The sequence below is a fragment of the Manis pentadactyla genome, chromosome 2 (genome assembly GCF_030020395.1).
Source record: "Manis pentadactyla isolate mManPen7 chromosome 2, mManPen7.hap1, whole genome shotgun sequence".
NCBI lineage: Eukaryota > Metazoa > Chordata > Mammalia > Pholidota > Manidae > Manis > Manis pentadactyla.
This window is the reverse complement of record NC_080020.1, coordinates 222,375,565-222,391,054: the sequence shown is the minus strand read 5'-3', so window position 1 is coordinate 222,391,054 and position 15,490 is coordinate 222,375,565. Positions and strand designations below refer to the sequence as shown.

The 15,490-nt window shown below is 39.1% G+C and overlaps 1 protein-coding gene and 1 long non-coding RNA gene across 4 annotated transcripts in view; one reads left to right on the top strand and one right to left on the bottom strand.

Annotated features, from left to right (window-relative positions):
- Positions 1 to 9,351: 9,351 nt before the first annotated feature.
- Positions 9,352 to 14,049, bottom strand: RDH14 (retinol dehydrogenase 14). Its single transcript, XM_036881798.2, has 2 exons — positions 13,652 to 14,049; positions 9,352 to 10,394 (listed from the first exon to the last, which is right to left on the bottom strand). The coding sequence occupies exons 1-2, from the start codon at positions 14,033 to 14,035 to the stop codon at positions 9,777 to 9,779; spliced, it is 1,002 nt and encodes a 333-aa protein (XP_036737693.1). The 5' UTR covers positions 14,036 to 14,049; the 3' UTR covers positions 9,352 to 9,776.
- Positions 14,050 to 14,182: 133 nt separating this feature from the next.
- LOC118910551 (uncharacterized) overlaps positions 14,183 to 15,490 on the top strand; it is a 47,655-nt gene continuing 46,347 nt past the window's right edge. For 2 of the 3 annotated variants that reach the window (XR_005024029.2, XR_008995943.1), the window contains exon 1: positions 14,183 to 14,277. This is a non-coding gene — a long non-coding RNA (uncharacterized LOC118910551). The other variant, XR_008995944.1, reaches the window with a different exon arrangement.

Genomic DNA, 15,490 nt, shown 5'->3' with positions numbered 1-15,490 from the left:
AAGGACAGTTGGGAGTATAATATGATGTTTACTTTTGCTCACCCTTACCTTGAATGTGTAGTCCTTCGAATTCCCAGCTTCATGTGAATTTGTGTGGATGTCTATCAAACCCCAGATTTTGTGCTTGCTTTCTTCCCTTGCATCCTCCTTCAGGTTATAGGCAGTCAATCCCAAACTTTGCATTCATCATTGTTTCTTTTTAGGAAGACAAATATCCTCTTGGGAGAAGTAATTTTGTCTTCTCTCCTTAATTTTAGAATCTTTACACTCATGTCTGCCTGACTTTGAGCTAACAGTTTCTCACCATCTAGCCAGCACTTTAATTTTTTAAAGATAATATCTATTTTTTCTTTTGTTATCCGGAGAATTAATAGTTGTCTTTAAATAAGGACTGGTCTAAATATCGTACTTGTCATTTCCAGAGGCCAAAGTTCCCTCCCATTTTTTCTTTTGAAAAAGAAACACATTGTCACCTCACACTTTACTCAGAAAATTTTACTTGAAATAATATTGATATGTCAAGTGTGTTAGTTGCATAGTGGGAAAACTATTCTAAGTATTTGGAATTTTTAATTAATGGGTTTTCACTAATTGTATATGTGCAATCTATGAATTCTCAGCAGATGGTGGAGAGTTAAAACTGTTATATTTCAAAAGAAATAGATTCATTTACTGTAAAGTACAGTAATACAGTTCTTTTGATCATTGTATTATGATTTAACTCAGACATCTTCATTGTTTGTGCAATTTCTCCAAACCCATGAAAGATGATATATATCCCTCTGGCAGGAAACCAAGACTGGATTGGGCACTGGGTTATGTAACCACCCTGATAAATAATTTACACTTGGGGATATTATGCAGACACCTTTTCAATTAGCTTGTGTTGACAGATAAACTAAATATAGTAGTCAATGAAAAAAATTTAAACACATTCTTAACCTATCAGACAGAAATAAACTTATTTAAAATGTTATTTACTTTAGAAAATGAATATGTTAAATGGAAAGGTTGGGGATAATAATGATTACAAATATGAGAATTAAATATCTACTATTGTTCTGACTTTAGAGAATTTTAACTTTTTATGTATATTATTTTAGTCCAGTAAAAGAATTGTCCACTGTTAGGAAGGAACAAAAGGCTCTAAACTCTTAAAAATGTTCGTTCAAATCTGGGTTCATCAGGTTTTCTGAAATTTAGTTCCCTTACTATAAATTAGCACTAATAATACCTTGAAGTGTTGCTACAGGATTAGAAGTAAGATATGAAAGTATCTCATATAAATAATAACTGTTCTAGAAAGAACTTCTCTAGTGAGTTTGAGCATATCTGCTAATTTGTCATGTTGATTGTTGATCCCTGGTCTTAGGGATTTGCAAGAATGTGGCATTATTTTAAAAAGAAAAAGGCCTTTTTATTATTTTTTTTATACATACAGACTTATGAAAATTAATTATGGGCTGGAGTAAAATACATATTGGTTTTTGTCAGAATTAATTGTGTTGGCTTTAACAAATCATGTCTAATCAACTGAAGGCAGATTATTTACTAGGATATGCAATCTGCAGAGAACTGGAAGGCAGTAGTCTATAATTTGCCTGAATTGTATAGAAGCTGCCATGGGAACCTGTGGCGAGATTATATTTTTTTAGCCTGTGAGCGTTCTTTGCTGACATTCTAGCTTCCCTTATACCAATTCCCAACTACCATTGACTGCAATTGTAAAAAATGATGACACACTACTCAAGGCTCTTTCATATATATCATTTCGTGTTTTGAATAAAAGTATGCAGGAAAATCCAGCATTACTTTCACAAACCAGAAGGGCCTGCTTCTCCCTATGAAGGCTGACTCATTTTCTAGGATGTAGGAAAAAACCATCTGACAGGCCAGTTAGCTCAGCTCCATTTAACCCAGCCATCAAAAGGGAGGTAGATTAATTAATTAAATATTAATTAATTAAATAATAAGCCTAATATCTTGTGAGAAATTAATATATTACAGCCCCATGCCAGATGTTAGTAGGGAGCAGAAAATGTTCAAACACTTCCCTGCCTTCAAACATACTATAGTCTGGTTTTTGAAAACTCACCTTTAAATCCCCTCTTACCTTTAGCTCTCCGATTTGATTTGCAGCAGATAAACAGAAATAAATATTCCTAGGGTAGTCAGAGTTTCAGTTATGAATGTCTTTCTAATCCATTCACACTATACCCAAAACGCTTATGCAGGATTATCCATCCCAAGTCATTCTACAATCTTAATCAAATTGCCTGCTGAAGGAAGCCTAGTATTTATTTATTACATTTTCATTAAATGGGAAACAGCTGTGATAAATTAATCCGTCCTGCAGAAATCTTATATTAGGAAAGATTCTCAGATACTCTGTCAACTGTCAGTCTTTCTAACTATGAATAATATATTCCTCTACCCCTAGCTGTGTATTTGAGTGTGGCTAATTCACTTAGCCCCTTCTACCTCTCTGTGAGGTACACTGGAGGCAAAATGTTTCTTGAGCCAGAAGAGCAATATTTAGATGATAGACACATACTTAAAAAAAGAAAAATGAACACGTAACTTACAAGGTGGTACAGTGAGCAGCACCAGAGCGCATCCTACAAGGCCCACCCCAAGAGCCGCGGCCACCCAGAGCACAAACCTCCTGCGTTACAGAGTCGCCTAATAGAGGATCACTGCTAATGTCACCAGACATTCCACCTCAGATTAACTTCCTGACCTCTGATGCTATAAAAGCTAATCAAGAGTTTGATTCTAAACTGTTCCTAAGTGGATTTCCTCACTGGGATACATGGTGCTACCCAAAGGAAAGAGGTTTCCGGTCCTGTTGGTAGTTTCTCTTTGTCAGCTGACATCCGAGGCTGCTAAGCTAAGGCCCAAGCATCACACTGCTGTGATTTCTCTCTCATCGGCCCCCTCCCTCTCAAGCTGTAATACTTACTATTATTTTTAGCCTGTGTCTGCTATATATGCCATTGCTTGCTCATTTGCAAGGTGGTTTTTACTTGCAAACTTATGTTTCTTCTCTCCTGTCAGTAATCCTGTTAATCCATCCTTTTCAAATAGGAAATAGAATCCTCCCAGATATTTTAGGAGAAAGGTATGGAATATAGTAATGTAGGTGCATGCAAAATAATGGGAAGGGTTTAAAGAGTGGGGTAGGTTATAGTAACAGGAATGAATCCAGAAATAATACAGAAGTGACCTACAAAAGGAAGTTATTACTTTTGCCATAATCAGAAAGGTGGGAAGGATTCTGATGGAAATACTGACATACAACACAAAGCCATGATTCAGAGATTGGGAAACTGGAAGCAGGATGCCACCACCACTCAACACTCATGAAGAAGGGAGTGGACACAGAATGACAGGCCTACCCCAATGCCTTTTGTTATTCAAAACAAAGCAGAGGAAACAAGACCGAATAGAAACATTTCTGTTTCCACAAGCAGCAGAAAGTAGCCAAGGACAGTAGGAATAAGGCCTCCTTTTCAATTCTCTCTTCAAAATCTCAAAACTGGTTTTCATCCAGCACAAACAATGTAGGTTTTGTTTCTGTTTTCAAAATCTCCAGCCTATGCATGATAAAAAAAGGTGCTCTAGATGTAAGTAAGAAAGAAAACTGAATGTCAATAGATCATACCTAAGATATTTCAGGTTCTATTTGTCTTCTGATATTCTTACAAATTAAAAAAAAAATTTTTTTTGCCCACAAGGCCTTAACTATTCACTATCTGGACCTTTACAGAAAAAAAATTGACAAAAGTGCACAGTTTCCAAATTCCAAAAGCGTGCCCATTTCTCTTGATTGTGTCTTTTTCTCTCCTGTGTCTTTCCTCTTGGAGGCCAGCATGGTGCTCCAGGCACACGGTCGGAGGAGGCAGCCTCTAGAGAAGGGCTCCTATGTGCTGGGGAAGAACTGGCATGCTCACCCATTCCTTGTTTTATCAGAACATTTCGGTCATTTTGATATTCTCATAAATTTAACACAAGTCCTATTGAAGGTGTTCTACCTTGCACATGGCCCCCTGTTCACATGTAATCCCTTAATGGATGTGTATGTGTTTGTGGATATGATCAAAATTGTGCATTGGAGTTGGTCGTAAATTATAATTAGTATAACTGTATAATTAGTATACTGTGTGAGGTTGTGTATAGTTCTAAATGGATGCTACAACTAATGATTAAGTATGTGATGCATGTATTAATGAACGTACCCATGTCACACATAATATAAAAAATCAGTAAAACAAGGTTCCACTGAAAAGAAGAGCACACTCCTTTGCCTTTTTAAATCCAAATGGACTTGAATTAGATAAAAGTCCAAAATCTGCTTGTCTTTCCCTTCTATTGTGCTGCATACCTTTCCAATGTAAGCATAGTCATCTTTTTGTAGCTTCAATTATTTCTTTCAAAATATTCAAATAGTTACCTTCCTCTCTTCCAGTTCACAAAGAGAACTAGGGATGTAAAAATGTGTGTTCAGCGAGAAATAAAAAAATATACATCCAAGCCTTCTCCACCCTCCTCCAAAAGGCTTCGGTGACTTTTGCAACACCCCCAACTTCATTTATCTATAGTATGGCTCCTTGATAGCTTTGTGTGAGCTTTTTAAAGTTCAGCCAAGCCAGCTGCATGATCAACACAAAGACAATAGCTCCCACACACGGGGCTACATGGATTAAAGAACCCGATCCATCAGTAAATCTGCCAGATGGCAGTGGAAGAAAGCTTGTAACTCTCTCACTTTCATTTCAACAGCAGCAAACAATGTTCAATGTTTAAAATAAACTCTTCCAGATGAGCTAAAGATAAACTCTGAGGTGGGTGGACTTGAGCTTGGAGGCTGCAGCTCTGAAGTGTTTGATTACATTAACACAAAACCCCCGGGTAGAGCCTGCTTCTGTCAACAGAATGCTCAGACTCGAACACCTACTACATGAAGCCATTTCCTGTGCTTTCATGGGTTGGTGGCAGAAATTCGCTTTCCTTTTTTCACAGACTAATAATGATTATATATTTCTCTGTGCTTGGCGTATCCTCAAACCATATGTACACTTCAAGATGTATCCTAAAGTGCCAATACTTCATGTAGGTCTGCACAGATAAAAATCTTTGGAATCTATTTACAACTTAAACTTCTACTTACTCAGCTTTACTGCTCTCATAGTAGCAAAAATGGTGCCATTAGGATTTAGAACCATTCGGCTAATAACTGGATAACTATCTAGATCTCTAGGGTATACCAAAAAAAAGAAGGGAAAGATTCAAGGATTTTCTTATTTCAGAATTTATAGAGGTTAAGAAGTGCTCTTGTTGATGTTGTTACTGTTGTTTTTACTAGACCTCAAAATCTGCAACCTAGGGGAAACCAGGCTGAAATACTTCATATGTAGTATGGCAACCACTTAAGATAAAATGACAATGAAAAGTAACTCTATTAAATAATCAGGAACTTACTTATTTAACACAATAGGAGCTTTAAATGAGAGAAGCAAACACAGGATTGATGATGAAAATAGATTTTAGGCTGCAAAACCACTAGGGACCAACTATATCAAATAATCAAATAAGTATCTTGGGACATTTTAGAAAATAAAACATATCCAAATTTAGATTAGAAATCTTCAGGAAAATGTGATTCAGTACACAAAACACATTTATTTCACTCCAAGTTGAAACTTCCCTGAAATGTCATTGGTAGCTCTATTTTATACAAAGATGCCCTCTTCTTTGGAATCAGTGGGTTACATGAAAAAGTTGGGTAAAAAGGAAATCATAAAGATGAATCATAGGCACCACAGAATTATTGAACTGAAAACATATAACATGCTCCTTCATTTATCTTCTGATATAAGGCTAAGGACTTACCTTTGTTGTTTTTCAGAGTATAGAGTTCACTTGGAACTCTTTTTACACTGTTCTCTTAAATAACATAGTCAATGATTTCCAGCCTGTGTCCTTAAAAATGGAGTCCAAGTTTAAAGTGACTTGCAAAGCACTAACTATAGATACATTTTAGATTTTTATATATATTTTTAGTGTTTCACAGTTGATTTTACACTTTATTCAACCAAAAGTTTCTAGTGATTTGTCTTCATTTAGTTTTTACAAAGAAGTCAGCTTACTTTTCATAGACATTCTTTGTACTCACATTTCATGAGTTTGTATTATCACCAACAATTCTTATTATGATTAATAATAAGCACAGCTCCCATCTGCACACAGGATTGATTGGGTTTTCTTCATTGCCTTCTGTGTCCCCAGAGCCTAGAATAATTCCTGGCACATAACAGGCATTCAGTAAGTATTTGTTGAATGAATAAATTAATGCATTCTTCCTAAGTATATAATAGAACAGGTGGGAGCAGAAATGCCAGGGGTGTGCTATAGGGCAGCCTGCCAGCTTAGAACATCAGCATGCCCTGGGCATCAGTCAGTATGTTTTACAAAGAACGGAGCATCAGTTATTACAGCAAGTCTGTCAGATGATTGTTAATTAAGAGTGCTTCCACTGTTCTTTGATTAAACATTTAACTTAGCAAAAACCCTTCCTTACTGTCAGCATAAAACCAAGCACTCCTCCTAACTTTCCTTTAGGAATAAACTACCTTCTACCATGTTAACCTGTAACTAATTTACCTCCCAATGGTCCAGAGGTTTGTGAAACATCTGAAGCTGTCTGTGGGGGCCAAGCCCCTGAAGGGTGATGAGTGACATGTTGTGCCTTCAGTGTTCCTTAGGGCATTTGGAATCAATTAAATATTCAAATATAGGTTCTCTCAGATCTCCAGCCAGGCCCAGCAGGTTTGTGAGGGGAGGGAGCTGAAGGCAGATAACTGCTGTTCCTCACAGCAGAATCTTTAAATATGTACAATCTAGCCTTTTATAAGAAGTTTGCTGACTTGGTTTAGCTTTGTTTCAGTCCTATATATGCTGAACATTACTAACATTAGTATCTAAACATTACTAATTATTATTACTATTAATAGTAATGATTAGGTACACTGGGGAACGGGAAATAGATGAGTGACCGTATGTGCCAGGCACTTTGCTAAACACTTCATATACTCTGCCCATTTAGTCACTGAACAGTCCTTTAAAGGATTATCTCAATGATAGAGCTGAGAAAACAGAAGCTCAGGGAGGTTAAGTAATTTGCCAATGTCAAGGGAGAATTAAGTAGTGGAGTTGTAAACCAGGCTCAGTGCAGTGATGTGGTTAAACAGTGAAACCCCTTTTCCAATTAGATGCAATTTACAATCCCACTATACAAAATAGTTACTTTGAGTTGAGGCAGAAGACCCAGCAATCTGCCCTTTCCTAGAACAAGCTGCTTGAAATAAAAGTATTTCAAAAGATGAAGCCAATAACCAACACGAAAATGGGCTTCCTGCTCAGTCATTCCGTTAGCACAGGCTTCTAACAATATTTTTTGCAAAGGGTCAGAATAAGTATCAAAGTAACAGAATTGTCTTTTGTTTATTCCTTTGCCCAGCAGTGAAATAGTTACAAGTCAGTCAGCAAAAAGGAGAAGAGAGGAGCAAAGGGTTTAAATAATCTTTAAAATCTAACTCGTCACACTATAGCTATTACTCTTCCATTCCATCAAACACAGGGTGGGAAGGACATCTTCCAAATGGCAGCTCATTTTACCTTAGGAGCTGGTGTTCCAGATGAGTTTCTGGTTTTCCATCAAGATAAATTAATATATCCTATTTTATTATGGTGCCACAAACAAGAACTCTAAAAGGCTCAAGTCTTACAAAAGGCTCAAATCCCCTGAAAAGCATCAGGTATCAAAATGCAGTCAGAAAAGATGGTATTAAATGAAAAAAAAAAAAAAGCCCCTTTTTAATGAAGTAAAGGTGTAGGACAGATTTATTAGCTTCCATTTTTCCAAGTTGCATTGCGGTGTATTTCCTGCCCATATTTCTAAGTTCAGCAGGTCTCTTTGTAGGATTATTTGTAAAGATGTTTCAAAGAGCAGGATGCAGCTATACGTACTACACCTGCACAGACACACCTGTGATGATACACTTAAGTGTTCCTCACGTTCACAGCCCAATGTTCTAAGAGAAAACAAACCTTCTGTATGATCTGCTCAAGGTCCTGCCATTCTCAAAAAGTGATACTGGTAACCAGATATGATAAATATTATTACAAATAATAATAGACTATTCGTGACCAAAATGGTCATTAAATTCTTTGTAGTTCCGTCTATCATTTAGTTATAATTCCTTTTTTTCCAACCTTGAGATCGTTAAGATGAATAATTATTTTTGATGCCTACAATATTCCTATTTAGGCTCAACTATTTTTAAGCACACTGTTGGTAGATTCACTACTTATTGATTCAAACATCATTATTCAATGTTTACTCTGTGTCAGGTATTATACTTGATTCTTGAGGAAGGAAAACTGGTAAGAAAATAAAAGAATAAACTCTTGCCTTGGAGGCTTCCTCCAACTGTCTAGACTTGGTAACAAGTAATTATTGCACTAAATTCCCAGTAAAGTTGCCAAGATTAATGAAAACAAAGTAGAAAGAAAACTGATTCTGCCTACAGGGATTGAAAAGGAATACATTTGAAGAGAATGTTAAAGGCTAGGTAGTATTTCCAGCACAAAGGAGAAGGGTATTCCAGATTGAAAGAACAGTATGAAGAAAGGCTGAGGCAAGTGACCAGGTGACGGACCTATAGCGAGGACCTAAGTTATACAATGGAATGACTAGAGATGTGCTGCTCAAGACATTAGTCACGAGGCACAGGTGTCTATTTAAACTTAAATCAACATTCAAGAAGATGAGCAATTCAGTTCTGTCGTATTTCAAGTACTTACTACCCATAGTCTACAATTTTGGACAGTGTACACAGAATTATTTCCATCACTGCAGAAAGTTCTAGTGGACAGCACTTACTGTGAGAGTAAAAAGGTAAGCCTGTGGGCAGCATATTAAAGAATTTAAACTTCAAGTAGAAATGGTTTATAAACCACTATATTCTACAAAGACCCCTCAGGAATGGCCTCAGGACTCCACTCCTGTAGCAATGCTATAACCTGTTTTACCCATCCAGCTTCTACATGTGAGTTAAGACTTCTTTTGAAAAAAAAATTCTGCAGCTTGAAAAAAGAGGTAAGAGGTAAAGGAAAAAAAGGCTGTAAACCTACCGTTATTGGCAATTGAAAATCACCACAGGTGTCTAAGCAGGGACATGACACCATGATACAGATTTGGGATTTAGAAATACTTCTTAAAAAAGCATGCAAAATTTGAGGTAAGAAAAGACACTGGACATACCACACAATGAAATGATAAAGGATTAATTTCAGTGAAACTTAACTTGCATCAGTAAATTTATTCCAAGAATTGTGCACACACAACAGGCATATTATCATATAGAAGCCAGTATTGTAATAAATATATTGAACGCTTTGGCCATGAAACTCTAAGATATTTGAAAACCTTCTCAAGGTGCCTATTTTAAATCACTGAATTCTTTAACATTGGTAATCCATACTTGTTCAATTTTAATTGTTCATTATAATTATTCAATATGCTTAATATATATATTTAAAACATCTTTTCGGAAATTTTGTTTTTAGTCACTTCAAAATCTCCATATGGACTTCATAGCATGTACTGTAAAACCAAAATTGTTTTCAAGTAGCAAGTCACACAAGCCACACCATTCCTGACCACAGATGTAACTGTCATCCAGTTTTACAAACAGCTCTTTCACTCCATGTTCCTATTTTAATATGCCGACCATTACTTCACTGATATCCCAGAGTTTTCTTGCAACAGACTCATCCATAGCTTTGGGCAATAGTTCTTCCTCTTTACAGTCGCCAAAGTACTTCCCTGACATACCTTCTACCTCTGGTGATGAGGCTAAATAAATTGAAGTCTGGGCACCTTCTGCTGGAGTTTTGAAGAAGGCCCATGACACCAAATTGAAAAGTGGTTTGACCAACAGAGGAATGTGGATGTGCCTCCCTAGATTAGTTCGCACAATACCAGGGTGTAATACATTGACAGTGACGTTTGTGCCTTCCAAGCGGCGGGCTAGTTCTCTGGTAAAAAGAATGTTAGCCAGTTTGCTCCGACTGTAACAAAAACTTTTACTGTAGCTTTGTTCACTGTTTAAGTCTTCAAAGTTGATATCTCCATATTTATAGAGTTTGGAAGAAACGACCACAATCCTGCTGGGTGCTGAACTTTTGAGGAGTCCAAGGAGAAGACTGGTGAGTAGGAAGTGCCCCAGATGGTTCACTCCAAACTGCATCTCAAATCCATCTTCAGTCTTCATGTAAGGGCACTGGAAGATCCCTGCATTATTGATCAAGACGTCCAATCTAGGCTCTTCCTTTAAATGTCAAAAAAGGATTGCAGAATTATGAACACAGGCCTTAAATGTACCTAAAATAATTTTTAGAACAATTTTTGCAAACTACTAAACTTCTATAAAATGCCTGAGTTTTCAACAGTTAGAGAGACAAAAAATGACTTGCATGCCTAATAGGAGCCTGGCCTTGTGCTTTTCACACTATCTCATCTGCTCTCAACAACTCTATCAACAAGCTGAAGCACTGAAGTTAGTGCTCCCAAGTGACAAAAATCTCAAGATGAAATATGAAAGTAATGCCCCTGCTCCTAATTAATAAACTGGCTTGCTTTTCTAAATGGGATTTTCAGGCCATTGTTAGAGAGTTGATGTGAGCTGGAGCTGATGTGAGCTAGAGTGTAGACATACAGCAGAAGACAGGCCATCAATTCCCAGAGCTCTAGTATCAACCCTGGTGGCAAACAAGGATTGCTTTATTTTTTAAGTTTTCTAAGGATAAAAGGAACCATAGGGATGGAGCAACTTCAAGTCATTTTTTAAAAATTGGGACAAGCAATAGAGAGGGTCAGGAATGCAAGTTAAGACTGGAGAGATCATAAACAAATTAACATTGAGAAAAAAAATCAAACAGGTAATATAAAAATAACAGAAGCAACACATGAAGCATAAATTCTAAGTCTCACAATAATAGCAAGAGAGTTAACAGAAGAGACGGAACCAACAAATACTATTTATGTCTATTATGATCTAAATTCACAGTTCATTTTTCCCTAAGTGAAATTTGCCTCTTTCAAACTTTGAGGGGCTCCCAACTTAGAAGATTTATATAGTCAGAATGTTACACTTTGACCATGTCCTCCTGCATCTTTCTACATAAAGTCTTAAAATTTATAGACTGTCCTCGAAGGGAAGTCTTTCATTCCTAATTCACATCAGTTGGTTTTCCCTTGCTTTTTCCTGGCTCCTTTCTGATTCTTTTGATGGGAAAAGAAAACGAAATGTACAACACGTTCCAGGTGTAAAAAGACATAGTGATGACCTACATTTAAATTAATTTGAGGTCAAATTTCAAATTTCACTGGCCCTTTTGCCAACTGTAAGTGAAAAGAAAAATGTGTTAAATTTCACAACTGTTATCAAAACCTACCTGTCAGAGGATTAACTATTTCTCATTTTGTCTGTCTAGAACATTTAGCTTTTCCAATAGTCAACTTCAAAAAGAAGGCAAAAGTTCACCAGTGGGGAAAAGAAAGGAGTGTTCTTTTTCACTAATCCTTTGGAAGAGTTTCCTGTATTAATCATTTCTGGTACATCATTCTTTGCTGGGCTTGTGTTATTTCAAGACTTTATCATTTATTATTTTTTTAAAATTCTAGGAAATAAATGACATAAATACCAAGAATACCAAACTGTGAGAAATTTACACTTACATTTTTTCTTTTTATAAAATCTGGTTAGTCACAGAACTTCAGAGCCAGGAAGGAACTTAATATTTTGAAGCACGAGCAACAACCTAATTATGTCTTTATCTACTTAACTTTTAATCAGTTCTGTCTCAAGTGGCCAAAGTTGTAAAATACCATAGGTATTAGGAATGAGAAATGTACCTTGCCCCCATCTACATTTTAGTGAAGAGAAAGACCCACATTAACACTTCTAACATCTCTTACACACTATTATTTCTTACTTCTTAGCCTGTTTTACCTGGTAGTGAAATACTAGCGTAAAGGTAACAAAAAACCTCTCTCGATCTGGAACAGCCCCAAACCCTATATCAAGGTGCTCCGTAGTGTCACAAGGACCTCTCAAAGGTGCTAATGGAGAACTTTCAATATTCAAAGGAAACAAAGTGATACTCTGCTCAACATCTCAAAAGCTAATAGCTTCAGGTGGTTCACAGCTTGAATTACATTATTTTGTGCTGTATTCCTTTTGATGTCACATCTTTGCAAAGCTGTTTTTTTTAACAGTTACTGCAATATAATTAAAGTACAGTTAAAAACCAATGTAGAACAAGAAATGAGGGAGGCAATGTTGGATCTGACTCCAGTCTGAGAAGTTGGTGCAGTGAACAGGTGCACATTTCCCATTAGTAACTATGGTTACTGAAGAAATAAAATTACCTTTTTTGCTTTCAACTATGTGTATTGTTTTTTCAAACAATTCACTAAGTTGTTAGGACATAAATACTTAGCCAGGTTGTCTGAATCTAATTACTATATAAATACAGTGGTGGATAGTCTTTTTGGCCTAAGGGCATCATGAAAAGATGAGAGTGTTCAGGAACCTCTGATCCTGATTCAGACTGCATTTCCTAAATTAGCTAATTTTAAACTACACTCTTCTGAATGTCTTCTTGCCAGTCACTTCTGCAGAAAATGCTTCTACCTTAATTTCAATAGAGGACATCCACTTTAGTGGAATATTTACCATCTAAACAAAGGACTCTCCCACCTCACTGGCAGGTGGCAGGAATATAGGAGTTAAAAGCAAGAGATCTGGAGACAGACTCTGGGCAGATTCCCTTACCTTACCTTTGTCTCAGTTGCCAAAAGTAAAATAGGGACAATAAACCCTACCTCAGAGTTACTGTTAATATTTGCTGATAGTAATAGCCAAGGGCATTTTAATTCCATTCAAATTTTAAGTATCTGAAATACCTTTAACAGCTCTTGGCACATAAGAAACCTTCAATAAATGTTAGGTATTATTTTTATTTCTGTTCCTATTTTGAGCACATGACTCTTGGGATTCCCTGCTCTCGTCTATTTGGAAATCAGGCCAGAGCCTGGCTAAGAATATGGTGCTAATGAGTCCACTGGTGGCAGAGATTAACTTCCTACCCAAGCAGGAAAAAAAGAAAGATTGCTCCAAGGTCCTTGGCTACCATCTTCCTCTACGTGCACTCAGGTCCTCCGAGAGCAGATGGCTTGGTGCAGATTCACTTCGGAGAAGGGAAAACCAATCCAGAAACCTGGTGTATCTCCTCCCAGGCTGTCCTCACACAACAAAAGGTAATGTTCAAACTGCTTATATTCATTCCTCTTTTGCTCATTTTGTTGTCAACAGCCCTGAAACCTATTTGACTGCCCTGCCACTTTTCCTGCAACTCATAAGCCTCATTTGTTTCTACTCTTAGTCCCAGTCATTTCCAAGGTCACACACCCTTGACTCAGGGAAGTCCGCTCCCGCTGTCCCCTGCTGGGCGGACCCCTCCCCGCCTGCCCGCCGAGACCCGCCCGTCCCCGGATGTTCAGCGGGCTCCCGGAGCCCCACACCTGGAGCATCTCCTGACAGAAGGCCCGCACCGAGCGCAGGGAGGCGAGGTCCAACTCCCTGACGACGAGCTCGCCAGCCCCACCGGCACTGGGGCCTGGCTCGCGGCCGCCGGCCTGGAGGAGCTCGCGGCGGAGCTGACCCGCCACCTCCTCGGCGCGCACGCGGTCCCGGCAGCCCATGATCACCCGCGCCCCCAAGCGCAGCAGCTCGGCGGCCGTGGCTCGGCCCAAGCCACTGTTTGCCCCCGTGATCAGCACGGTCTTTCCGTGCATGAGGCCGGAGTCCCCGCCTCCGGGCAGCCGCTGTACGCTGAACCGCCGGGCCGCCAGCCACAGGGCCCCGCCTAGTGCAGCCAATACTGCCGCGAGTGTAGCCACAGCCATCGCAGCGGGGGGGCCAAGCGTCCACCGGCCCTGGCGCGCGACTTCCGGAGTCGCCGCGTTTCGCGAGCGGAGGCCTCCACCTGTACGCACAGAACTCTGGGGCGCGGCCTGCGGTCCCCGACGGGGCGGCGCAGGGCATGCTGGGACTTGTAGTTTCCCGCCGAGGGCGCTGATTGGTTGGGGGAGTACATCCCTCTGGGTCGTGGTGCCTCGGTCGAGCCGGCTCCCAGCTAGAGAGGACGGTGAGCACAACCCCGAGTTTTCAACCTGCTGGGGTTCCTGCCCGTGGAATTATCATAGTGGTGGTGGTCTTCCCTGTGGGACTATCTAATGAATACTTTGAATTTACAAATCTCTTTATAGGCTGGTTTACAAATTCCACGCTACCGGACTGGCTTAGTTTTTTTCCGTTAAGGGCTCCCGGGACTTGTGAACCCTCACTTCAATTTAATTTCACCCTCCGGAGAATGGACCCGACCCAACCGAATTCGGAGGGATGGCTCTATTTTCGTTCACGGGGCCAAGAACTTAGCAACACCAGTCAGTTGGAAATAGAATGGGCGAGCGGTTCGCAAAGTTTTGCGTTGCAGCGGAATCACCTGCGAGGCTTGTAAAAACAACAACAAAAAAGAAATTTCGGGGTCCCAGTACCCGAGTTTCGAATAAAGTAGGTTAGAGCTGGGACCTGGGAATTTACATTTCTAATAAGTTCTCAGGTGATTCTGTTGGTTCTCTGGGGACCACAGTTTGAGAACCATTATGGCATTGGTCCCTACAGAAAGAGTTAACCTCAAATTGTCTTATTTGACACTGGCAGAGTTAGAGTGGGAAAGCTTGGGCTTACTGTAAACAGACTTCCCAGCAGTCCAATTCACAAGTGCCTTTCCACCCCCTCCATGGGACTATTAAATGTAACAATGGAAGGGAAAGTGCTTTGTACTCCTTACAGTGCTTCAAAAATGTCAGTGGTTATATTGCCACGGGGACCAATCTTCAAGCTGCAAACTTAATAGCTTTGGACCAAGCTATTCTTGTCATTCATTCATCTACTCACCCATCTAATATGTGCCAGGCCGAGTGCCCTGTGACAGTCACAGAGAAGTAGGACTCCATTTCTGCCCTCAGGTAGTTCACTGTCTGGTACAGAGACCTCCCTGACTCAATGCCCATTCTAGAATCTTCAGGACAAGAGAACAGACACAGCTTGAATAACTGAAATAACTTGCTTGAAGATTTTGACTGTCCTTTGCTGGCTTCCATTTGGGAAGGACGTAACATGCAAAGAATACTAACACTACAAAGACAAGAGGGGTCAAATGCCAGAAGGTTTCTTATGTGTGGTGAGAATCAGAGGTGGGAAGGAGCACTATTACTAAGGCACAAGAACAAAAATCCCCAGGGCTGAGCCTTTATTCCACTCTGTGATTTGAAGCTGCCTCTCAAACTTACTGAGCC

Bases quoted from the DNA above. Each gene is read 5' to 3' on its own strand.
- RDH14 (XM_036881798.2), bottom strand. From the start codon at position 14,035: ATGGCTGTGGCTACACTCGCGGCAGTATTGGCTGCACTAGGCGGGGCC. The intron at 10,395-13,651 runs GTGTGGGGCTCC...TGACATTTAAAG, and splicing joins TCTGTCAGGAGATGCTCCAG to GAAGAGCCTAGATTGGACGT.